Here is a 27,196-nt window from a genome sequence, read left to right as displayed (position 1 = left end):
TTTGGAGGTCAGTTGTAATTTCGGAAAAACGCCAATCCCTACATGGAGGTTAGCAACTCTAGCATCCGTGGAAACATTAGTCTGGATTCAACCCATTATCTGGAAAAGCCTATAAGCACATCTGTTCCTGCTAGGATTGCCAACCTTCAGGTGGTGGTTGGAGATCTCCTGGGATTACAGCTGGTCTCTAGATAACAGAGATCAGTTCACCTGGAGAAAGTGGCCACTATGGACGGTGGACTCTATGGCATTATACCCCACTGAATCCCCACCCCAAACCCCACCCTCTTGAGGGTCCACCCCCAAAATCTCCAGGTATTTCCCAAGCTGGAGCTGGCAACCCTAGTTTCTGCTCTTAATTGAAACCATTTTACATACTTTTCTATGGATTTCATGGGGTTCAAAGTACACAACTCTGCATTTGGCTAAGAAAGGGTGGGATATACATCCAATAAACAAATAAATTGCATTTGACTCCTAAGCATAATGCATTCATTTTCCCCAAAACACAGAGATTTAAAAAAAAGAACAAATTAGATTATGCAACAAGAGGAAAGTACAATTGCTAGTTGTCTTTTCTACAAAAAAGTTGTCTTTACTACAAAAAAGTAACTAGAAGTGTGTAACATTATTATAAAGTAGAATCTTTTCTTCACATACAAAAATCAGACATACAAGTATTTATTTGCCCATAAGTGTTTTCCAAGAACAAAATTAGAGTTGTCTTCTTCATTTTAGGATGCCTCACATAGACTCTGATGAATCACCACATTTTAGGATTGCCAGCCCTGCGTTGGGAAATTCCTGGAGATTTGATGACGGAGTTTGGGGAGGGCAGGAACCTCAGTGGAATATAATGCCATACAGTCCTCCCTCCAAATTAGCCATTTTTTTTGCAGGGGAAGTGATATTTGTAGTTTGGAGATGAACTGTAATTCTGGCAGATCTCCAGTCCCCAACTGGAGGCTGGCAAACCTACCACATTTCCTGTCAGTGTGGCAGAAAGTAATGAAAGTTACAAAACTGTGGCAGATGCCTAACAAAATTTTGAAGATGAAGTTGAAGTATGCCATGCTACAAGCAAAAAAAATCTAAAACAAGTGATTAAGAAAACTTTCTTTCTCCTAAGGGCAACAAAACTGGAACCTTAGTTGTCCCTGCAAATAACTTAACAAGAGCTCTTATATTACCAGAATTAACCCAACTGATTTCAACATCATAGTAAAAAACTGAAGTGGTAGGTCTGATCCGTGGACTGACATGAATCATCACTGTCCCTTTGGCACAGAGACAGAGACCACAGTTCTATAATGAAGCATACCTTAACATATTGAAGCTGGCAAACAAAACCTATTCATCAATGACTCTACAGGCAAACTCCAAGACATATGCCTACTCTGATGATCATTCTCTATTAGGTTACAGTTATTATTTTCCAGAAACACTACAGTCAAGAATTCGTGATTAATCTTTAATGCAGGAGAAATCATGCCAGAAACTCAGGCAACAAAATAAATACCATATGGGATATCTTTTCAAAATTGTGTATGACACATGTACGTGTGTGTGTGTTCGGTTTATTAGGGTCCCACAGGGGATCTTAAAGTGGTCTGTAAACCAGATACTGAGCGGCATCCACTACTGTAAAATGATTGAACCAGGCACTGTCAACTACCTGACCAAAAAAAATTAAAAACAACATTCAGAAAATCAAGAGGGAGACTAAAATATCAAGAGTAAATGACAGCAAATGCTTACAGCTCACTCCCCGTGTCACACTAAATACCTTATTCTGAGGAAAAAGGATAAGAGGACTTTATGAAGGATTGTTTCATAAAGTACAATCTAGACGGCCGCTTAGATTATAGGCTGTATATTCTGAGAGAATGAATTCAGAACCGAAGTCTATATCACACACACACAACCTATAAGACCAATTTTTCTCTCATATTGCTTATTGATTTTTAATGCTATACTTTATACTACAGTGATTTGGTTTTTTGAAATAATATTTAAAGTTCCACATATCTAAGTGAGCCATGAGCACCTTATATTTCAGCTGAACAATACACATTCCTGAAATCCACACTTACAAATAGAAACGTCCAACAACCACATTTTGCCAGTTTATACAATGCCTCCAACATTTCTAATCAATTTCCCACACTCTGAACAGAAACACAAAAGCATGAAATGGAAAGATAATGTTACTTACCTAAATATCCTCAGTTTCAATTAATTAAAGTGATGAAGGAAATAAAAGAAAATAAAATACAATCCAAAATAAGGTTAAAGCCAGCAATTAAACACAGAGCTCACAAGAAGGTAAAAATTAAAGTAAATCAACACTGATAACAGAGAATAAAATATTAAAATATTTTAAACACATTATTTTAATCATGGAAAAATAGTTAGCATGAGGAACAATTTAGGCATTAACTAAATGCATTTCAGAGTGTGATTTTCTATAAGAAATCTCAACCATGATATTGTATACAGTGAGGGGGAAAAGTATTTGATCCCCTGCTAAATTTGCCCGATTGCCCTCTGACAAAGAAATGACCAGTCCTTAATTTTAATGGTAGGTTTGTTGTAGCTGTGAGAGACAGAATAACAACAGGAAAACCCCCAGATACCCAGAAGACAAAAGTCAGAGATTGATGTGCACTATAATGAGGGAAATAAGTATTTGATCCCCTATCAATCAGCCAGATCCTAACCCTAACCCTCAACCTCCTTGTAGCTGTGAGAGACAGAATAACTCCCAGAAACCCAGAAGACAAAAGTCAGAGATTGATGTGCATTATAATGAGTGAAATAAGTATTTGATCCCCCATCAACCAACCAGATCCTAACCCTAACCCTAACCCTCAACCTCCCTCGGTCTGGGGCTCCATGCAAGATCTCATCTCGTGGAGTTGCAATGATCATGAGAACGGTGATGAAGCAGCCCAGAACTACACGGGGGGGACTTGTCAATGATCTCAGGGCAGCTGGGACCATAGTCACCATGAAAACAGTTGGTAACACACTATGCCGTGAAGGACTGAGATCTTGCAGACCCCGCAAGGTCCCCTTGCTCAAGGCAGCACATGTACAGGCCCGTCTGCAGTTTGCCATTGCACATCTGAATGACCCAGAGGAGAACTTTAAAGCCAGTTATATCATAATGAAAACTGTTTTTCTACACAGTCCCTGACTAGAATGTATAGTCCATCCCCCACACCCAAGAACAACTTTGTACATGGCTTATACCAGGTTGAAGTAGTAATTTAGTGATACTTTGGCCTTTTATGTACAGTCTGTTTCCATTGGATCTGCTGCTCTGTAACTGCACAGTCGAATTCTCAAAACTGTATGCACAGGGGCTTCTTGTCCCAAAGACATTCCTGGAGTATCTTGTGATCAATTATGCATCCCCAGAGAAAATTCAGTGCCTCTGAACCACACATGAGTTCCTCCCCCTGAATATGCTGCTTTGCAACTGGCTGCAGTGTTTGTTTGTTTTTAAAAAATATGTCACCATCCCCTGCCAGCCCCGCAGCGGCATTCTTTCATTTGATCAGAACTGAGTGGCCTTTTTACGGCCAAAGCAGAGAAGGCTCCAGACAATCCCCCCTCCCAACCAATTTGTTTCTGGCTATCTCAATGCAGGGGTCATAATAACATAAAAACACTTGCACGATCATTGGTGACCATTTCATTGTTCTACGGGTAGTCTTGAACTTGCAAAAAAAGAAGCTTTCATGCCTTTAGGGGACACACATAAGGGGAGGGCAGCAAATCAGCCCGGCTCTATTCCATTTTGCCGAGAACTGAAAGTGACCCACACTCTCTGTGAAACTGACCAAATAAGAAGCCACATAGGTCTTTCTCTTTTGAAACACTAATTTAAATCAAAATGATATAAGCAGTGATAGATGCTAGTAGTCTTTGCCCACACTGTAGAACTATATGTATAAGTTACACCTTTCCAAGCATTGAATAGCAGCATCAGGATTAAAAGGCTGTAAAAACAAAATCATGATAATAAGCACTAAGGATTAACAGTGCCTAGAATGCATTTAGCACTCCGTTTAAAAATTTTGTTTGAACACTCAGCAATTAACTCTGTCTGAGAAGGCATGATCCTTGATAAAAATTTAGACTGCAGGGCTTTCCAGGCAAGCATTTTAATTGCGCAATAAATTTACCCTCAGCTTTCTTCGGAGAATTATACTCCTTACCTGAACTTATGCTGGGATATTCTGGGAATTTAAAAAGTCTTGTGTAACCTTAAAGAGATTAGTGCCAGAAGACACCACATAGTTATCCCACTGGAATCTGTAATGCTGATTTTTTTACTTCTGGGAAGACACTACTACAGAGAGTGTACTCTAGCAGCAACAGTGAGTAATATGTGGAATGTCATTGCATGGGTGTCATAATTTGATACCCAATAGCACTGAAGGTGATGAATGGTGCCAATTCTTTTCCATCCAGGACTGCACCAATTTGTGCTTTTGTCTCTTATATTTCATTTTTTTAGAAACTCCCCTACTGTAGAATTGAGCATGGAAAAACATGTAGAGTCCTTTAAAAACACTCCCCAGAGTGTAATAAATATACCAGCACGGTCACCCCCAAACCCATCACTCACTATCCCAACAGCAATGAGTTACTCTTTTCTGAACCTTTTCCCATTTCTTTCTTATTTCAAAATGTTACATTTATACCTTAGCTTTCCCATATCTCCCTCCTTCAGCCAGTATTGTGTCATGGTTTTTAGAGTAGGACTGCAGAGATCCTAGTTCAAATCCCTGCTTGTCAAGAAATTCACTGTGACAGTCTGAACCAGGCATTCTTTCTCAGTCTAACCTCACAATCTCATTGTGAGGATAAAATTAAGGAAGAGCCATGTATGTCCCCTTGAGCTCCTTGCAGAAAGGCTGTATTAAAGTAAAAAATAAAAGAAAGAGTTTACAAGGGGTGGGGGGAGAAAGCTTGGCTGATGGAACAGTAACCAAACACCCCCAACAGCAAGGCCACACTCCCCCCCCCAGAAAACATGGTACTGCATCAGATGTCATCCTCTTGGAGCAGTAAGAACAAAATTCTGAATATTTGTGATCTTAAAGTTCTAAAAAAGATACAGTGGATCCACCCTTAAGAGCTATTCTTTGTTCCAAACATACTTTAGATCTCATAGGTAATTGAACTCAGTTGCTCCAAACATGTGTTCTCTTTTGCCTCAGCACTGTTCAAATCTTTCCCAGAATACCATACTCCCTCCTATATGGCCAAACCATTTAAAGCTTTTACAGACAGAGAATGTATTTCACCTGCGAGGAGGAGGAAGAGGAAAAAGAGTTGGTTTTTATATGCCTATTTTCTCTACCTCTTAAGGAGAATCAAACCAGCTTACAATCTCCTTCCTTTCCTCTCCCCACAACAGACACCTTGTAAGGTAGATGAGGCTGAGAGAGCTTGAAGAGAACTGTGACTAGCCCAAGGTCAACCAGTTGGTTTCATGTGGAGGAGTGGGGAAACCAACCCGGTTCACCAGATTACAGTCCACCACTAATGTGGAGGAGTGGGGAATCAAACCCGGTTCTCCAGATTAGAGTCCACAGCTCTTTAACCTAGTATAAAAACTACACAGTTCCCCCAAATCCATCCATTTTTTATACATATGCTTATTATTGATAGAGGGGAACAAATAACCAACAAACTTAAGGAACTGACAGCTGTGGTAACTGTGCATGTATGAAGTCAGAATTTTTTTTTAAGGGTTCCTAATATTTTGGATGATCAAACAACTTTAAATGCTGGAATCTTTGTAGAAATTCAAAAACATCCCTACTGCAAAGCCTGGAAAACAGGTAATTTTAAAAAGTTATTTGTATGCAGGCAACTTGTTATCTGATGCATGTCGTGTGCACTCCCACAATATAACTTCCCACAGACAGACTGTTTCAGAGAATTCCATGCTCTTTGCCCATTTCCACATAAAGAGGAAATATACACAGACACAATTTCTCCAATATTAATATGCAATTCAGTCATAGCAAATTAAAACATGAGAGTTACCAAAGTATACATCACCAAAAGAAAATATTGTATGTAAAATTTCTTGTTCCAGCCTAACTCTCGTACCCTTAACTCAAAGCCTCCTAATTGAAAGCAACTTATACCAGTTAATTGTAGTCCTGGAGTCCACACCCTGTTCAATACAGGAAACCTAAAACAAGAACATTCTTTACAGATGGCTATCTAGTCTCTGCTTGAAGATCTCCAGCGACCAAGGGGCCCCTGGTAATCAGTTTCATTATCAAACTGCTCTTACCACTAGGCAGTTTTTCTAATGTTCTACCAAAATCTACTTTACCCTAATTTATCCTTCTGTAGTATCGTAATCTTATCCTTCTGTAGAAACAAAGAATAAATCCTTGCCTTTTTCCATGTGCCATCCCTTCACTTATTTGGAAACGGTCATCATGTCTCCACTCAGTCTTCTCTTCTCCAAGCTCAACATATCCAGTTCTTTTAACTTCTCCTTGTAGGACTTGTTTTCCCCATCCCTATCTTTATTGCCTTCCACTATACCTATTGCAATTTGTCTACATCTTTCTTAAACCATGACACCTAGAAGTGGACACTATATTTGAATCCAAGGTGCCATATTAATAGTTCCATTCTGCTCTGCATTAGTAGAGGTCTGAATAATATAGAGTAGAATGGAATCATTACTATGACACCTTTGGGCCAGTTCATAGATATAGTGGTGACATTCCATTACCTACATATGAATTTCCTTGGATTCTTACTTGCTTGATTTCTCATGAACATTAACTGGAGTAGAATTCAACAGCTGGTTGTTCTTGGGACTCTAATGCAATATATAACAATGGTGCAACAAGCACTTAACTGGCTGCCAGTTGGTTCTAGGTTCTATTCAACCCAATTCTTGTTATTTTATATAATATATTATTATTGCCTACCACATACCTATTGGACCATCTCTCCTGATAAGGTTTACTTTGGCTGCTCTGCTGATCAGTCATTATTAATTAATATTGGAATCTTGTTAGATAAAGGTGGACTGAAAATGGTGGAAATAAATACATCAATACAAATTGGGGAAGTAATGTGTGAAGCAGAAATAGAAGTAGATATGTACCCCAGTTACACATAATTATCCGTTCTGGAGCTGCCATGATCTTGAAAATCACAACAATCTGTTAGTGAGTATGCACATACTTTGTTTTCATATGCCATTTCCCCTATGCCAAATGAGCAAGCCAAAGTGCCTTTGGGTATAGGAAATTTGACAGTGCATCTACCAGTCTAAACTAATCCAATGTTTCAAGTGAAGTAACGGTTCTATTGCCTCTTCCGTTACTAACAGATTTACTACATGCTGTGGTCATCTGAATTACCCAGCAGCAGTCAGGATGGTTTACCAAGTCTTCATTTTCATATCCCTTTTGAGTTTAACTAATTCTTAGATGATGGATTAATTCCCTGCAAAGATTCTGTTTGCCATTCTAATGCCATATACAAAAAGCCATGGCACGAGAACAACTGTTCGCTCCTTCAACACCTAGTTGAAATGTAGCGTACTCTTTGACTGACAGAAATACATCAGACTTACTGCACCTTATATATAACAATCAATGAACAGATTAAAATGTTGGGGTCATTTGAAGACTAAAAGGCAGAAATATGTCAGTCCTGCCTACCACCACAGACTTCCTATTAGTAGGTTTCTTGGTTTTAGAACAGCAATGTAATTACTAATGTAATATAGTTTCAAAAGAAGAGCTATACTATATGCACTAAGAAAATAAAAATAATGAAACCACAATCCCAGGAAACATCAGCAATCACAACTGTTTTATCTTCTCAAGGATAAGTCTAAAGTGAGAATGTCCAAGGGTGAAGAGTATATTTTCAACACCTGACAGATGGTTGAACATAAGCAGTGCACATACAGAGATGGGAATCATCCAGAATCACATGGACGCTGGTGCAAATTTGAAACTTGTAATCTGAACCCCCCTACTGACTAATACATATGGCTTGAAACTGTATATTTATATATGACTTCTTTCAGTTACAATTATCAGCATGCCTATAAATCATGCGGAAGCTGCTAGTAGCTTTTCTTCAGATGAGCATCTTTAAGGAAGACAGATACTACCATAAACATCCCAAAGAATTCTTTCCATAGTTGGCCACAGTGTTTTAAAATGCCACAGAAATCATGTTAGACACAGGGATATAATAGCTGGCTCCTTACAGTAAGGGTAGTTGGAGCAACTAAACCTTCACCCAGGTAGCACCTGCCATTGAATACTGATATGTTTTCAATCCAGTAAAGACACAGCATGTTTATCTAGTAAAGTTTGCTGAATATATAAACTACTGTTGCAAAAAGTCTTCTAAAAAGTAAAATGGGAATTGCCCAGCAACTATTGTCTGCAACAGTTATGCAGAAGACTGCAGTATGAAAAAGTTATTTGCAACTTATTACAGCTCTTCCTTCCTATTTAGAAGACAAGGACCACCAATATTGACAAGGAATTATTCTGTTACAAAGTCAAAACCATATTAGCAGTTGGCCATTACTATGGCCTATTATGCAGGGTTATTTCCCCGCGGTCACCCCACCGACTGCTTCAGGGTTTCCTTTTGATAATGAATACCTTTTTTTTTGCCCATCAGATGTCGCCTCGCTCTCCCTGCACGTTTTGCCTGTGTTTTCCAGATGCTGTTTTAGCTAGAATCTGGAAAATGCAGGGGAAACGTGCGTGGAGAGCGAGGTGAACTCAGGCAAAAAAAGGCATGCATAATCAAAAGGAAGCCCCAAAGCAGTCAGGGGGGTGACCGTGGGGAAACGTCCCTGCATAAAAGTCCTAAATAAAAAGTAAATCAAGAACCTGCTTCTTAGCTAACATTTTTTTATTTACAAGTGCTTACCTGGTTCTCCTCATGAGAAACTCTCATCTGCTCTTTCAAAACAGACATTCTGGCTGCTTCTTCTTTCCGCAAGACTCTTTCCTTTTTGAGTTCAGGACTCCAGAAGGTCTTGATGCTGTTCATGGAAGAGCCAAGCTTGCTGTCCTTGATGTCCAGTTCCTTCCTTAGAAGATCATTCTCTCTCTGCAACTCCTTAAGCTGAGCTTGTAGATCAAGCATGGTGCTGTCCCTTACCTGTCTCAGCATAGAAGGGATCTGATGATGGTGATGATGTGAAGATGTTGTCAGTCCCCCATGCTGATCAGTATAAGAGAGGAGATCCGAATGGGAAAGACCAGCAGAAGCAATATTAGGACTGCTCCCCATGGCTGTAACTCGACCGCCATACACAGCTCGATTTGTAGCCCTTCCAAGAGTCATTGTGCCCTTTGGGTAAGTAGTTGATGCCACACCTTCATGATCACTCAGGTACATTGGTCCAGATGTTGCATAGGCAGCATTAAGTGACTGGATGTTCTCCATCGATAAGGTCTTACCTGTTCCCCCACCTCCCCCACTACTTGTTCGCCTGTGACCCAGGCGAGGAGATCTTGGCAAACGAGGAGATCTGGCAGGACTGCCTTCCAAGTTACTGATTGTTCTTGCACTTCCATACATTTTTATTCTAATGTGAGGTACTACTTAATAAGAAATTAATCACACTTAAGTGGAATATTTAACCTCTAGTTCCACCTGCTAGTGTTGGCAAGCAGTTTCACAGCATTCTTCCAGAAGACTAATAAACTTCTTAAAATGGCTTCTTCAGGTAGAAGATCTGAAAATGAAAATATAATTATACATTAGTAAAATTGATTTTGCAGAGCCAAAATTTGAAAGCACAGTTTCTTCTTAGCGTTTTACCTTATTTAGAAATAAGAATGATTCTGTACGCCATATTTACGTCTATCGTCTCTAAGTTTTTAATTTAAAGTAAAGATAAAATGTGTAAAAATGACAGCCTGATATATAAACATACTTTGGAGAAAAAGTTAACTCTGATCTCAAAAAGGAGAAGCAGATAAAGAATGCCTAAATATAGAAAGTATTTTGCCTAGAAAGAACAAGTTTGCAAGTACATAAGTGCCATGGAGAAAGCATCATTTAATTATTTATAGCTTTGCTTTGCCCTTTTTAACTGGTGCAGAAAAAAATGTAAAAGAGTCCACACAGTTACATTATTCATGTGTTAACTGCAGTCATCATTTGAAAATCTGAACACACAGAACCAATAATCAACTGTGAACATGCCCAGTCCTTGCCTCAGAGGGCCTTCTCTGGGTGCCTCTACATTCAGAAATTAAGCAAGCAGGAGCCAGAGGGGCATTTTCAGTAGTAGCTGTCCCATTGCCCAAACCATATTAACTGATTGCACCATTATATACTTCTCAAATGCCAGACTCAGATATTACTCAAGGTTTTTAATGCTTGATTTTGGTATTGCTTCCACTTTTACTTAGGTGACCACTGCTTGATTTATTATTATTCAGCTTGTGCTTTCCTTTGCTTTATTTATTCTTACACCTCTTTGACATTATACCTTATTTTTAGCCAATGGGGTAATTAGAGGGAGGGAATCCTGCTCCACATGTGTCATAATCTTGAGCTACAGCTGAAAGTTGTTTTCAAAAATTCTTAGGAGAGGTAGCTAAGTTCACATTTAGTAAGGCCCAAATGCAAGGCCTTGCTGAGGTCTACACATACCCTACTGAATCGGTTACCTTAATCGGAGGAAGAAGCTATGTTGGAATATCATTATTTGCGCTTAACAAATCTCTGTTGATTACTAGATGCTTAAATTGTGCATAACATTCATCTGTCAGTTTCATGTGCATTAATCCCATAAACACACTCAACTAGATACAAAATGGCTATTTTTTCTTATTTGTTCTAATAACTTGTACAATTGCACCTCCTGTCTTTCGTCTACCCTTTTTAATGATCTGGGCTGTGCTGGTTCTTTTGCCATCTTATTGGACAACAACTCCACTGACACAACAATGCCTTACATCTGTTCCCCCCTGCCATTACGGCATGATCAACTACTGCTTTTTCAGTAGCTGCCATAGTTTTACGCAGTAGACTCATGAGGAAGCAAGGAAGACATCCACTTTGCAAGCAGTTTAAAGGGCCTGAAAAATGGAACTGTTCTGGAGGGCATTTAAGGGTTAACAGTTTTCAACATAGATAATAAAAACACATCTTTAAACCCATTAAAACCAACAAAAATACATCTTAATAACCTGGTGGGAGCATTCTGCACCAACTGAAGTTTACAAGTTACAAAACCACATAAAATGCACCACAGTAATCTAATCTAGATGTAACCAGGGCACGCACCACAGCAGCCACATCTTTTCTGACCACAAGAGGCCACAGTGGGCTAACCAGCCAAAGCTGGTAAATGGCCCTTCTGGCCACAGTTGCTACCTGCTTATCCAGTAGCAGGCCTGGACTATGGACCTGTTCCTTCAAGGTGAGTGCAACCCCACCCAAAACAGGTGACACCTTAAATCCCAGGTCAGACCTTCCATTTACCAGTAGCACTTCTGTTTTATAGGGATTAAGCTTCAGCTCCTCTCCAGAGAAGCCTCCAGGCACTGGTTAATTGTTTATACAGACTCCCCAGTCAGAAGTGCAAGAGAGCTGAGTGTCATCCGCGTATTGGTGACAACCCAGCCCAGATTTCCAGATGACTTCACCTGGTAGTTTCATGTAGATGTTAAAGAGAATAGGGGCAAGATGGAACCTTGCAGGACCCTACAGGCCAAAGCCCAAGGATGGAAGGCTGAGTCAACCCTCCAGCACCACCTCCTGAAATCTATCTTTCTGGTAGAACTGGAATTACTGCAAAATAGTGCCTCCCAATCCCAGCCAAGAAAGGCAGTCCAGAAGAACAACATGATTGATGGTACTGAAAGCCACTGAGAGGTCCAGGAGAATCAACAGATTCGCACTCCCTCTGGCCATCACCCACTGCAGGTCATCCACCAGGACTATCAAGACTGGAAAGGATCTTAAGAATTCGCTTCATCCATGAAAGTTTAAAGTTGCTGTTTTAGATGCTGTTCTTTTTTTTCTTTTTTCTTTTTTGAAAATTTTATTGGTTTTTATAATATAAATTTTCCATGTTAACAAACAACAATAAAAGTAGTATAGAAAATTAAGTCATAAGTAATGTTGTTATAGTTATTTAAGTACTTAATAAAATAAAAAAACAAAGGAAAATTTGTTGACTTCCCCATCACCTCCGTCCGCCTCTTAATAAAGTATACTATCTCATCGTGATATAGTCTGATCTTAATTACTCTTATATCTCAGTTAAATTTCAATCACAATATTCTGTTAGTATATTTAATTACACTTCTTTATATTAGCAATATCATCTAGATCAGATTAAAAGGTACTCTTCCATTTTTCCCAGTCCTAGTTCATATTCACAATATTTCATCCAAGCCTCCCATTCCCCCATAAATTGAACATTGTCCTTTTGGTTCTTGTAGGTTATCCGGGCTGTGTAACCGTGGTCTTGGAATTTTCTTTCCTGACGTTTCGCCAGCAACTGTGGCAGGCATCTTTAGAGTAGTAACACTGAAGGACAGTGCCTGCCACAGTTGCTGACGAAACGTCAGGAAAGAAAATTCCAAGACCACGGTTACACAGCCCGGATAACCTACAAGAACCAATGAACTCTGACCGTGAAAGCCTTCGACAATATATATTGTCCTTTTGGTTTAAAGTAGCTGTAAGTTTTGCCATTTCCACCAGTTCAAACATTTTCATAATCCAGTCTTCTTTCCCAGGAGTGTCTGCCCCTTTCCATTTTGCTGCATAGAGCAATCTTGCAGCTGTTGTCGCATAAATCAAAAAAGTCCTTTGTATTAACAAGTCATCAGGTATCATGCTTAATAGCATCATTTCTGGTGTTTTGGGTATATTTTTTTGTACTATTAGTCTTAATTCATTGTAAATCATATCCCAAAAATCCTTAGCTTTGTCACAAGTCCACCACATATGATAAAAAGAACCAACTTCTTTATTACATTTCCAACATTTAGGGGATGTCACTTTATAAATCCTTGCAATCTTCATAGGTGTTAAATGCCATCTATACATCATTTTATATATATTTTCTCGAATTGACTGCGCATTTATTCCTTTCAGGTCTTTCACCCATAATCTTTCCCATTTATTTAAAGCAATATCATGTCCCACAGTTTGAGCCCAGTTAATCATTGTTGGTTTAATTATTTCCTGCTCACAATAAATTGTTAAAAGAAGATTATACATTTTAGAAATCAGTTGTGTTATTATCTAATAGCATCCTGTGAAACGGCGATTTCTCTTTAGAGAATCCATTCTTCATATCTTGTGTAAATACTGATTTAATTTGATAATATTGGAGCCATTGTAAATCGTCTTTAAGTAACTGAAAGTCTTTTAGTGAGCTTTTTTTTCCTTCCCAGTTAATTAACTCTTGGTAGGTGATAAATTTGTCCAATCTAAGTGGGCGTAATGTCAACATTTCTTGAGGTGATATCCACATCGGTGTTACTGGTTCAAGAATATGTTTATATCTCATCCAAGTATGAAATAAGGAGGACCTGATTATATTGTTACGAAATGATGCTTGTATCTTAATTTTACCATACCACAAATAGCCATGCCATCCACTCATATTGTTAAAACCTTCAAGATCTAACAAACGCAAGTTAGATAAGTTCATCCAGTCCTTTAGCCATACTAAAGCGGCCGCTTCAGCATAAAGTTGAAAATTAGGTAATGCTAAACCTCCTCTAACTTTAGAGTCCACCAAATGTTTGTAAGCAATCCTCGGCTTTTTCCCTTGCCAGATGAAATTTAATACGTCTTTCCTCCAAGTATCAAAATATTTAACATGTGATATTATAGGCAGATTTTGGAATAAGAAAAGCATCCTTGGTAAAATATTCATTTGGACTGTTGATATACGTCCCAAAAGTGACAGCTTTTTATTTGACCAAATGATCATGTCAGTTTTTATTTTATCCCATAATTTAAGAGTTATTAGTTATCAATTCTTTGTTCTTCGCAGAGATCCAGATTCCCAAATATTTGACCTTATTAGCCTTGTCCCAACCTGTATATGATATAAATTCTTGCTGTTCCATTTCTGGTAAATTCTTAAATATTGTCTTTGTTTTTTCTTGGTTAACTTTAAACCCCGATACACTTCCAAAGTCGTCCAAAGTTTCCAGCAATATCTTCATTGATTGTGTTGGGTTCTCCAAAATTAACAGAAGGTCATCCACGAAAGCTCTCAATTTAAATTCATGTTTTTTAATTTTTAATCCACGAATGTCCTCCATACTCCTTAGCTTACAACATAGTGATTCCAACACCAACAAAAATAGTAATGGAGACAGGGGACATCCCTGTCTAGTTCCTTTCTTGATTGAACAATTATCAGACATCGATTCATTCACCAAAATTTTTGCCTGCTGGGATGGGTATATGGCCGATATACCTCTCAAGAAGCGGTCTTCAAAATTTAATTTTTCCAATATCTTTTTCATAAAATCCCAGGAGACTATATCAAAAGCTTTCTCTGCATCCAAAAATACAAAGGCCACCGTTTGTTGAATATTCTGGTCATAATATTCCAATGAGTCTAATAAAACTCTTATATTATCTTTAATTTGCCTTCCTGGAACAAAACCTGCTTGGTCTTCATGTATAAGGTCCTTAATAAAATGCTTTATCCTATTTGATAAGACCGAAGCATAGATCTTATAATCCACATTTAACAGCGAGATAGGTCTATAGTTTGAAGTTTTTTCTAGATCTCTTCCTTCCTTAGGTATCAACGATATAAATGCATGTGACCAAGTCTCTGGGGATGATCCCTTATCCAAAATTGTATTACTTTGTAATACAAAAAAATTCACTAAATTGTCACTGAATGTTTTATAAAATAGTGCAGTAATTCCATCTGGTCCTGGTGTCTTATCCGTTTTTTGTTTCATTATTGCTTCTTGTAGTTCCTCCTTTGTAATTGGAGCATCTATCCATTCTTGTTGGGGCTTTGAAAGGACATTCATCTGTATTGAATTTAAAAACTTGTCTATTTTCTTTTTTGAGATATTTTCTTTCTGATATAACTTAGTGTAGAATGAAACAAATTCTTTTTGTATATCCGTTGTTGTATAAACTGGTCCTTTAGCGGATTGAATTTTTGTTATAATCTTCTTTTGAAATGAATCTTTCAGTTGGGTTGCTAAAAAATTTCCAGGTTTATTAGCATGTTCAAAGTATTTTTGTTTAGCAGATTTTAAATTTTTGTTCATTTCCTCCATTATTATCAAACTTAGTTGGTGTTTAGATACAGAGATCTTCATTTGTATGTCATTTTTCTCTTCTTCATATAGAGCCATAACCAGTTTTTGCTCCAAATTTTGTAAATCCCAGAGTATATTATTGGTAAGTTGTAGTTGGGTTTTCTTCCACGCCGTGTGTTTCTGTATCATGAATCCTCTTAGAACAGCTTTGAATGCATCCCAAACTGTATTTAGCGAAGTTTCCCCATTAAGATTGATTTCAAAAAAATCTTTAATTAGGTCCTGTAGTTCTTTTTGAATCTTGTTATCCTTTAAAAGTTTATCATTTAATCGCCATCTAAATGCTTGTTTATTGTTCCATTCAAATGTAATTGGATTGTGATCAGAAAAAGTTCTTGGTACAATTTGAATTTTACGTAGTTGCGTAAAAATAGATTTACTAGCCCATATCATATCTATCCTTGAGTGTGCATCATGTCTTGCTGAATAATAAGTATATTCTTTAGCTGTTGTATTCATTGTTCTCCAGATGTCTTGTATTTCCAATTCTGAAGCCATGGTGAAGAAGGTTTTAGGCAAACATCCTTCATTTTCGTCTTTTGCTTTTGATTTTTTATCCAAAGTTGAGAGGATAACACCATTGAAGTCGCCCATCAAAAGAATCTGATCATTTGCATATTGGGAAATCAGTTCGTGTAGTTGTCCATAAAATTTTGCTTTTCCTTCATTGGGTGCATATATTCCTACCACAATCGTCTTTTGCCCCAATATTTTAGTTTTGATAATTACAATTCTCCCTTCATCGTCTTTGTACAGTAATTCAGGACTAAGGCTAGAATGAGCATATATCACTACTCCCTTTGTTTTGGCCGATGCGACAAATGCTTGTCCAAGCGCTTGTCTATCCAGGTATCTTTTATGCTTTGTTGCTATATGAGTCTCTTGCAAACAAATTAGAGAGTATTTGTATTTCTGTAAATATTTAAAAATTCTAGCCCATTTAGTTTTTTCATTCAACCCATTTACATTCCAAGAAATTACTTTTGCCATGGTGTAATAATTATTGAAGCAAAATATTCAGTCTATAACTCAGCACCTCCCTCTGCTCCCTGTGATTCCTCTTCTTCTTCTTCCTCTTCCTTTTGTTCCAAGGTTAATCCTTTAAGTTCTGTCTTATATTTCCTCAAAAATTTTCCCACATCCGTTGGTGATGTGGTGATAAGATTGTCATTTTCATTTCTTTGTAAGTGAAGGCCAAGCCTTGTGGCATAATCCAACGATATTTAATACCATTAGCTTTCAAAACAGATATAAATTCTTTGTAATTGTTCCTCTGTGAGAGTAAATGTCTTGGTATGTCCTTTAGAAGTATTAGAGGAGCATCTCCTGCAGAAACCGGGTTGTCATAATGGATCTTCATGATCCTATCCTTAATCCTTGTATCATAAAAAACAATCATGAGATCTCTTGGTTTAGATCTTTTCATTCTGGCAGGTAATGGTATTCTATAAACTCTGTTAATGGCTTGGCTCAACACTTGTTCTTCTATTTGAAATAAGTAAGCCAGATTTGAGACTACAGTTTCTTTGTTATCTCCCATCATATCTGGTAAATTGCGCAGACGAAGGTTGGTCTCTCTTACTCTCATCTCCATCATGGCTATCTGGTCTTTGGCTGCTGTCTGATTAGTTTGTATTGTTTCAATCTGTTTTTCTTGGCTTACTAATTTTTTCTTTGTATCCTTGTGTTCTTCCATCACTTTCTTAATTGATAAGTCCATTGTTTGCATATCCGTCTTCATAGTATTCATTTGAGTCTTTACCTCTTTGAGGTCTTCTGTAACCACATCCAGTTTCTGGTTGATGGCTTGAGATGTTTTAGATGCTGTTCTTATTCCTATTTTCGTTATTCTCTGATGATGTGTATTGTCATTTTGATACCCACCTTAAGTTTCAGTTCTGAGGGGAAAAGACAAGTTTATAAATCTTTCAAACTGGTAAATGTAGTAAACTTGGTAGCTTCGGAAATGGACTAAACTATTTCAACTAATGATGGATCAGATGCTACTGTGACAGATGGCATTTAATCCTTAATAGATCATGATAAAGAAGGAAACAATATCCTAGTACAAGAGCCCTTCAAGTATATGGATTATCCATAAACCATACTGGGCAATACACAGAAGTTGGACAGCTAGAAGAATCAGTGCCTGTGATACCTTTCAGCTACTCAGAAAGCTGAATTTCCTCCCAGTTGCTCAAGAAACCTTTTCTCCAAGTTTAGAAATGGTGCCACCAGATGCTTGCTCCATTCTAAGTAATGAAACTGCTTCATAATGAAGTCAGGCCATTTGTCTATCAAAGTCAGTATCAAAGACATTCTGAGTGGCAGTGGCTCTCCAGGATCTCTGGCAAAGGTCTTTCTCACCACCTACTACTTGATTCCTTTTTAAACTGGAGATTCCTGAGTTTGAATCTGGTACCTTCTGCATGCAAAGCATATGTTCTGCAACTGAACTATGGACCCCTCCCCATCACAATCTGTAATTAAACTGTGATCAGGCATGAACACCAGTTGTTGCCATACTCATACACTTTGGTTATCCTCCCACCTACCTCCTCCTTTCGTGCATCGAGCTTTACTGAGAACTTCCTGGTTTGACCAGGCTCCATTTTGCCAAGAAGTCTCAATACAGGCACCTCAAAAGGTTTACTCACCACAAGTGTGGGATTTAAGGAATTTAAGTAAGATTCAACTAAGACTAGAGTCCTGGTTTGTATGGCGAAACAGACTCCAATTTTACAAAAGACACCTCATTTGGACATCATAGCAAACTGGAACTTAATCAAACCAGGAAGTTTCAATAATGCTTCATAAACAAGGAGGGAGGATCAAGGGGAGGAGGAAGCATGGCAACAAGCTGTGTTGGTGTCCAATTTCAGTTTAATTACAATGTGTTGTGACATGTGAATTAAGCCTATGCTTGTATTTTCTGCAGGGCAAAATTATTGTTTTCTGCTTAAATTTTTATTGCCATCCCTTCGGCTAATTTCCATTAGAAGTAACAGATATGGTTGTTCTAAGATTGGTGTGCAGTATTTCTTATCACGTTATGATTTGTCAATTTATCTCTTATAGATTATAATATAAACTGTAAATAAAACATTCCGGAGTTTTGAACAAATGTACATATATATGTCATTGGAACTCTTGTAGGCAAGGCAGTAAATAAAGACAACAGAGTGAAAACAAACACTGCTGGTTTTTGTTTTTGTTGGTTTTAACTGTAACATCTGCCCTAAATATCTTAACAGAGAATAGTCTATTTTAGGAAAAAGCACTTCCTAGTGATGGTTCTAAATTAAGATTCATTTATTTTCAATTACTGCCTTACCTCATCAATTGAACTTTACTGGGAAAATCTTCATTATGATATTTATGGTACTTAAATACTAGATATTAATTTAGATTGGGCTTTATTTTATTGATTAAACTTTGCATAAAATGCTCATTTAATCTTGATATTAGCCCCTTTTCCCCAACATTCCAGGGAGAATGAACAGAGGACAGAAATTTACATTGTGGCAGCAAGGTTTTTCCCTAACCTCCATAAGTTTATTGGAAAACACATGTAATCCTTCATGTATACAATTGTATGGATGTACTGCTTTCTATCCATAACGTGGAACTCTGATTTTTCTAGAGTTTCATAATATTGAAGGTTTTTAATATGTGATGCTTTTGCAATGATATTCCCTTGTTAACTTTTTTTCATAAACAAAACTGTTGGTTGATATTTCAACTGCATCAGAAATGGGAGACATATTGAGAAGATAATGTTGAACATACAGGTAAATTAACTGTTAAAGGACTACAGATATTTGTACATGCTAGAAAGCAGAAGTATGGGGAAAATAAATTAGTGCATGGGAAGGAACCAGAGGGGGATATAGGCAAGAAATATGCTAAGACTGGAACAAAAGAATACCAGTTATCATAGGAGACAGTATACACTCTACTCTTTAGCTGCTACTTACTAAGGCTATTCCTCCCATAAAATACAATCCACAGAATCGGAGCTGGAAGCGATGAAAGGGAATCTAATCCCAGTCATAAATTCATCTCCCACAGATGCACACTCTAGACCACTATATAATGTAATGCAGACCACAATGTTCCACAAGCAGAGAGAAAATGTTACATAGAAGATACTTGCAGTGCAAATAGTTCCAGATAACTCAAGAGATCCAAATGGAATGTTAAATGAGAAAGCGAAAGATTAGCAAACTCAAACTGTACTTGGTGGCCAATTCCTCCCCAACCTCAAATCAGATCCCAAGCCTATTGACAATTTTACCATGGTAAAAGCTGGCTGCAAATCCTAATTTTGTGTAAACCTAGGGAGCATTGAACTTTGCTTATTGTTAGTCTCAATACATCCCTCGACTCACGTGGGTGGGGTAATTTGCATACAAGAGGGGAGAGAGTGTGCCTGATCCCACGGCCCAGTTCCTTAACCATGATTAAATAATCAGGATGGAGTATTTACATCTGCACTGATCCCCAGAGATCAAGACACTGACACACATTTAGAAACAGCAAGATTAGAAAGTCCAACATACTTGAAAACCCTTTGTCCTTTACTGAAGATTTTCTCTAAAACACACACATGTTTTTGTATGATGCTTTATATAAGCATTAAGTGATCTTTACAGTGTCACAGAAAGAAAGAATTTAAAAGTTTGAAGATAACAGAAAAAGACCGACACAAGCAGTTTCCAGTTTCCTAGGTATGTTCTTTTTTTGCAAATGCTCCTTTTTGGTAACGGGTTAGATTCAAAGCAGCCTTTACATGAGCAGAAGGCATTGGTGCTCATGCAAGCAAGGGTTCGTGATTTCTGCAGATTTCCATGCCAGTGGCAGACCTCCCCCTCTACTGTATCACATGCTGAGGTCATGATCCTTAGGAGCAGCTTTGCATGTGGAAAGTGTGAGGCATAGGATGGTACTGTTACTGAATCTAAATTTCTGGAACACCTGAATTTTAAGTACAGTTTTTTTATCACGCCAGTGATATCTCCATTCCATCCACCAAAAAACAAACCACTAGTGATGGTTCATGGCATACATGAAAGGAAATTGCTGAAGAACAATTATTCTATTTTCAAATTATCTGGATCTTGTCAGGGCAGTCCAGATTATCTCCACTGAGACGTCATTAAAAAGCCCTAACTTTCAGGAGAGGAAACATGTGTGTGTGTGTGTGTATTGCAGTAGATGTTATTACTTTCAGACATACACAAGTGTTGGTGATACTACACACATTTTTTGTATTTCTGAAAACTCAGCAATACATCAGTCAATCCTGATGGTCACCTAAAAGTGACTATCAGCATTTCTTTATGTACATCTGGAAAGTGGGAAATAAATCTATTTCATTCCTTTTCTAAAATAAAATAGAATCCATGTGATTGTCAATATTTACCATATTTTGAACAATCATTGCAATACATACAGTAGCTAACAAATTCTAGAAAGGGATACATATTAGGGTGTTGTAGCAAGAAATCACATTCTGCAGCACTTTAAATACTAATCTACATCACCTCCTACAAGCCCACCTTACTGCTTACAAGAAATGGGCAGAAACTGTATACTAGGCAAGATGCCCACCAGATAAAGGTCCAGCTTACAGTCTCACAAACTAGAAGGCCACTGAACACCTAGTGGCCAACCATGCTCCTTCATGGTGCTGAAAATTCCAATACGTTTCCTACCGTAGGGATCTTCTGTGATCTTCCTTCTGTGGAGATTCCTTACTTAAGAATGCCTTTTCACAGAATCTACCATCACCACTGTCTTGATTTGGCCAGTCCATTCACAAACCCCAGTCCTGGGAGTTTATTTTAAAAACACATTCGGTATAGAATCAACTACTAGCTACACACAAACTGATGTCCTGCTAGGAGAAGTGCCTGCAACACATTCAGCTACACAGGTACCACTTGCAGCAAGGTGGAAGCTGGATGTAGATTCTGACAGCAAGCACACCTGTGTGTAGGCAAAGCCACTAAATCTAAACCGCTGATGATTCTTTATTTTTTTGGCCATCAAGTCACATCTGACTTATGGGGACTGCCAACCATGGTTGGGGTTTTCAAGGCAAGAGATGTTCAGATGTGGTTTACCATTACCTGCCTCCATGTCATGACCCTAGTATTCCTTGGAGGTCTCCCATCCACATACCTGCCAGGGTCAACCCTGCTTAGCTTCTGAAATCTGATGATATTAGGCTAGGCTGGACTATCCAGGTCAGGGCTGACAATTCATACTGGTGTTTTAATTCCTTGCACTCAAGTGGAATGAGAGAGATCCAACATGCGCACAGTGCCTGGTCAAGTACAATAATCTCCTCTCTTCCCCCCCACACACATACTTTTGTTTGCTGGTGTACCAGTATCTTCACAGATAGATAAAAATGTCTATGGCCGCCAGGGTCATAGATATTTCCTAATTAAAAACACATACACATTCTGCACAGAATCAGATACACACAAGCTGATCATAAGTACAATCAACTTACAATTGAGATATCGGGCCCTTATCTTTGCAGCCTACAAGGCAAACAAAGGATCTCAGAAGTGGAGAAACAAGAATGTGTAAATGTTAATAACATAAAAAGGTCCCAGTGGTTTGCAATTAGTATTGAATGACAGTAGAATACAATTACCTCTTTGACAGTGCAATCCTAAATAGAGCTGTAGCCTTCTAAATCCACTGAAGTCAATGGGCTTAGAAGGATGCAACTCTGCTTAGCATTGCACTTGTAAGACTTCAGGCTATAAACACCATGATCCTCCTGGGTGAGGTTAAATAAAATCAGATATGAGGATCAACGATGTGTGTGCAATTTGATGGAGTTATAAGCTCCAGCTTATTGTTGTGGTGGTGTTAGGTCCCAACGTGCCCTGGTGACTGGAGCAAGGCATCCACCACAACGCCTGTTGGACAAAGGGGCCCAAAGTTCTCAGGAGACCACAGAGACTAGACCCTAGGGGAATCCTCAAAACTGCCCTACAGTGGAGAGGGTGTGGCCAGATACCCATTCCATCAGCCAAGGTGGCTTCTGGTGTTGGCCACCTAGGGAGAAGAGGGCTATGAAGCACCAACTGGGTGTGAGGGACACCCGGAACAAGGCCTTTGGGACAGGTTTGGCTGTTGGGCAATAGCTTAAAAGAAGTAGTGAGGCACATGTAGGGGTGGCTTGTGGATTAGAACTGGACAAGCACTGTGTAGCAAGCAGCTGGGTGCTGCTAACTACGGTGCCCTGAAACAGTGTTGCAATAAACGAAGGGGAGTGCCACAGTTATGACTGGGAGTGATTATTTCACACCGTTGAAGGTTGTAACCAAGACCCCTGCCCAGTCTACCGTGCCTTTCCCTACTTCAGGTAACTCAGGAAGTCACTAACCCAACAACAACTGGCTTATAACACAGTGGGGAATATTATTCAAATTACAGCTGTCAGGAAAAACCTATTGGTCTTCCTATGTACACAGACACTAAGTTTTCTGGCACTGAGACATAAGTAGAGTCCTGCTGGATCAGACAAGTGGTCCATCTAGTATGCATTTCCATTTATTTAGAACATTTTTATGCTACCTCTCCAGAATCCTGCCTGAGGCAGTTCTCAAAATAAAAAACAATGAAAGCAAAGATTAAAAGATACCCTTTCAAATCCAACATTAAAAATGCTCCAGCTCACCATAAAAATGCAGATCATAAAAACAAGCCCAGCAGGGACTCAAGATGACTTAGAACAAGAATATGATGGAGGCAAGGTCATCTGGCAAGCTTCCATGGTAGAAGTTGGGATTTGAATCCAGGTCGCCCAGGATCCCAATCTGACACTGTCCACAACACCACGCTGGCTCTCACTTAGCCCAGCAACCTGTTCCACCTAGTGGCCAGCTACACTGAAGAGCCAGCAAGTAAGGCATAGAGGCCTTCCCCAGATGTTCCTTCCCAAGCCCTGATATTCAGAGGTTTAATACCTCTAAATATATAAGTTCTCTTTAGTCACCATGGCTAGTAACCATTGATGGATCTATCTTCCACAAATCTGTCTATTTCTTTTCAAAATTCATGCTTATTGCTATCACCACATCCACTGGCATTGAATTCTACAATGCAATTACTAATTGAATAATGTAGTGTTTCCTTTAGTTCAGGGGTGGGGAACCTTTTTTCCGTCTAGGGCCATTTGGATATTTATAACATCATCTGCGGGCCATACAAAATTATCAACTTAAAAATTAGCCGGCCAAGCCCCAAGCAGGCAGCTGCCCCAGATGACCCCACCCCACCCCAGTCAAGGGCAAGAAGGCAAGCTGCCAACCGGTGGCACACTCGCCCACCTGGTGGCACAGGATGGTCTGTTGCACCAGCCGGGCGTAGCCGTCCAGCTGCACACCATTTTGCTTCTGCTCCACATGGTTGGGGGAGGATTCTACAGCAGACTCCTGCTACCTCTGCCTGCAGGGATGAAATGAGGACACACTGGCTAAGAACTCCCCCCCCCCCGTGCGCATTCTGGCCCTGCCCCCTTTAACCCCTCCATGTCACCACTTCTGCCCCCAGCCCTCTTGTAGTACAGAGGGAATACGTTTCTGCATGGCCTGGGTGGGAAAGGGTTAACACAGTTTCTTGGGTGGTCCTAGCAGCTCCATAGCTAATGACTCTTCTGCAAGAGGGGGGGGAAGGTTCCTTTTCTCGGAAAAACAAACTCACATCTGCCTTGAATAGAGGCTATTCCTGTCCGCAGGAGGGGGCAGATAGCCAGTCTTAGATCCTTCTGAGCTAGAGATCTGCCAGGACCCACAAAAGGCCAGACCAAATGATTTTGCGGGCCTTAAACAGCCCCCGGGCCTGACATTCCCCACCCCTGCTTTAGTTGGTCCTGATTCTAGTGGGTACGCTAGATTCATTGGGTGCACCCAATGAATTCACTGGGTACACCCAATTGCTAATACTATGAGGGAAGGAGAATTGCTCTCTCAACTTTCTCTACCCTATGCATAATTTTTATAAACTTCTGCCTTCCTTCAGACATAGTCCTCATAGGAAAGATGCTCTTACCCCTTAATCATCTTTGTTTCCTTTTTCTGTACCTTTTTTGAAGCTCTGCAGTATCATTTTTGAAATAGTGACCAGAATTGCACAGTACTCCAGATGAGGTCTCACCAGAGATCTATACAAGGGCACTACAATATTAACCATTTTAGTTTAACTCCCTTTCCTAATAATCCCCAGGATGGAGTTTGCCTTTTACACCACTGCCACACACTGACAAAATTTTCATCGAGCTATCTACTGCACTGCCAAGATCTTTTTCAGTCTCCGCCAGTTCAGATCCAGCCCCACCAATGAATATTTAAAATCAGAATGTTTTGTTTCAGTGTGCATCACTTTGTACTTGCCTACACTGAACTTCATTTACAATGTTGTTGCCCACTCACCCAATTAAGAGAGATCCTGCTGGAGCTGTTCACAATTCACCTTGGTTTTCACCATCCTGAATAATTTGGCCATTATTTGCAAACTTCACCACTACACTGTTCATAAATGATCTGGAATTGAGGGTGAGCTGGGGGAGGGCAGGCACCAGCCCCAATACCAGATCCTTATGGGACCCCCCTGTGAGAACTGTCCATTAATTCCAGCTTTTGGTTTCCTTTCATTTTAACCAATTTTTAATCCACAAGAGGACTTTCCCTCTTATCCCATGATTACTAAGCTTACTCGGGAGTCTTTGGTAAGCTACCTTGTCAAAAGCCTTTTGGAAATCCAAGTAAATAGTATCTACTGGATCCCCTTTATCTACAAGCTTGTTAACCTTCTCGAAGAATGTTAAAAAGCTGATGATGGATGACTACCCTTTGCAGAAACATGTTGCTTTCCCCTCAGTAGCCTTTGTTTATCCACGCATGTAATTATTCTCTTTAATAACATTCTACTTATTTACCTGGAACAGATGACCTGTAATACCATGAATCCCCTCTAGACCCTTTTTTGTAATGGTGCAATGTTTGGTACTTTCCAGTCCTCCCGTATGGAGGTCCATGTTAGTGGCTATGGCTAGTTACATTTACTGGTTAGTAGATCAACAATTTCAGATCTGAGTTCAAGAACGCATGGGAGTATGCCATCCACCTGGACACACATTTATTTAAATTATGTATAGTCCGCCTTTCTCACAGGGACTCAAGGCAGATTACACGCCGTGAGTCATACAATCAACAAAATGGGACATTTACTAACTAATACATTAGGAGAATAGAAGTCTGGAACTACCAGAAAGAAACAGAAACATAGTGTAAGTATTGCATGATACACTAAAGGTACAGAAATTACATACTATGATCCTACTTACAATACACTATATATAGCAATATAGACAACAAGACCCATTTATCCAAGTAAGTTTGTCAACCATTTTGTACTGTGCAACCTTATTACCTGCGCAGAAAAGCCATATGAATAGTTCAGTTTTGCATAGTTTGCAGAAGGCCAGAAGAGTGGGGGCTTTCCTGAGCTTTTTCTCGGGCAGGCCATTCCACAAAGTGGGGAGCCACAATAGAGAAAACACATGTATGGGCAGTTGTTGATTTTGCCCATTTGCAGGTTGGCACCTGCCAGAAGCCCCTAATGACATGAGCAGAGTTGTTGTGGCAAAGCATAGGGAGAGAGGCTTGCTTAATAGCTCTAGAATTTCATCTCTGGGACCTCTGGTAGAGTTGCTGGACTGGGCGCCACGTTTCTCGGGCTCTCACGGGGAAATCCAAGAAGCGCCTGAATTGGGGTACTTCCAAGTACCCCAACCCGGTTCCTAAACAGTGGTCCGGGAAGCAGGAAAAACCCTGCAGCCGAGAAGAGCAGTTTGACTCCCAAACTCTCTGAGGGAGCTTTAATAAGTCCCCCGGAGGTTTGGATGACTGTCCCACCGGCATTGAGCGCTCCTTTGGCATCAGGCTCAATCCTCCTCTACCTATTACCATCTAAGATTTACATCATAAAGGAATACCTCGTCTCCAGAAATCCGAGTGAGTCAATTGATCTCTTTTGTTTTCTAACTTGAATAAGAAGTTATGGGAAGCCGATAATAACATCTATGTACTCCGTGCCTCTCAGCCCAGTAAAAAAATTGACTTTTAAACTAAATATCCATCAGATTAATTGGCAGGAACCTTATCACCGAGATCGGCATATAGACTAAACATACGGACTTTTTGACTGGCATTGAACTTACCAATCAGACACGGCATTGCTAGAAGGGGAGGGAGGAGCGAGACCCCCTCCTTTCTGACTAGTGACGTCTTACCGGTTTAGGAGAGTCCTCCAGAAGTCAATTTTTAAGTTACATTTGTAATTTCAACAATAATTAGTTGCTTTTGATCTATTATTTTTTAATTTCATGATTTATTATTGTTGATGTGTGTTTATATGTTTAAATGTTTTGAAAAATAAAAAATTATTATTAAAAAAAAGATCCCCTCCCTGTAATAAAAAGCCTAAGAACGAATTTAATCTCTAGCCACCTCAATTTGACTCAGTTCTTCAGACACCCTTCCCAAAAACAGCAGTGAAGGTACATGACTCACACTGAAAACAGGACCAAAAATGATGCCTTCCTGTTCCCAAGAAAAATTCAAATACTAGGAAGTCCATCCCTTTGGATGCAGCAAATGGCATATGTAATGTGTTATAGACCAGCTATTTCAACACAAAAGTAAAATAGGAAACATACAAATAAATAAGTGTGAAAGTGCCACAAATGGCTACACATTTGTCTACTACTGCATTCACTCTCCTCTGTCCTCAGT

General features: G+C 39.2%; 1 protein-coding gene across 11 annotated transcripts in view; it reads right to left on the bottom strand.

The window, feature by feature from the left end:
* Positions 1 to 9,731, bottom strand: part of ERC2 (ELKS/RAB6-interacting/CAST family member 2) — a 677,274-nt gene extending 667,543 nt beyond the window's left edge. For 5 of the 11 annotated variants that reach the window (XM_056860332.1, XM_056860369.1, XM_056860360.1 and 2 more), the window contains exon 1: positions 8,962 to 9,728. In XM_056860332.1, coding sequence (XP_056716310.1) covers positions 8,962 to 9,618 — 657 coding nt within the window. In that variant the 5' untranslated portion in view covers positions 9,619 to 9,728. Of the gene's footprint in view, positions 1 to 8,961 lie in introns of all 11 variants that reach the window. The other 6 variants (XM_056860344.1, XM_056860410.1, XM_056860418.1 and 3 more) reach the window with 4 other exon arrangements.
* Between the last annotated feature and the right edge of the window lie 17,465 nt (positions 9,732 to 27,196).

This window comes from Euleptes europaea, chromosome 1, assembly GCF_029931775.1.
Source record: "Euleptes europaea isolate rEulEur1 chromosome 1, rEulEur1.hap1, whole genome shotgun sequence".
Taxonomy (NCBI): Eukaryota; Metazoa; Chordata; class Lepidosauria; order Squamata; family Sphaerodactylidae; genus Euleptes; species Euleptes europaea.
The sequence above is the reverse complement of the archived record's forward strand: the minus strand, read 5'-3'. Positions and strand labels throughout refer to the sequence as shown.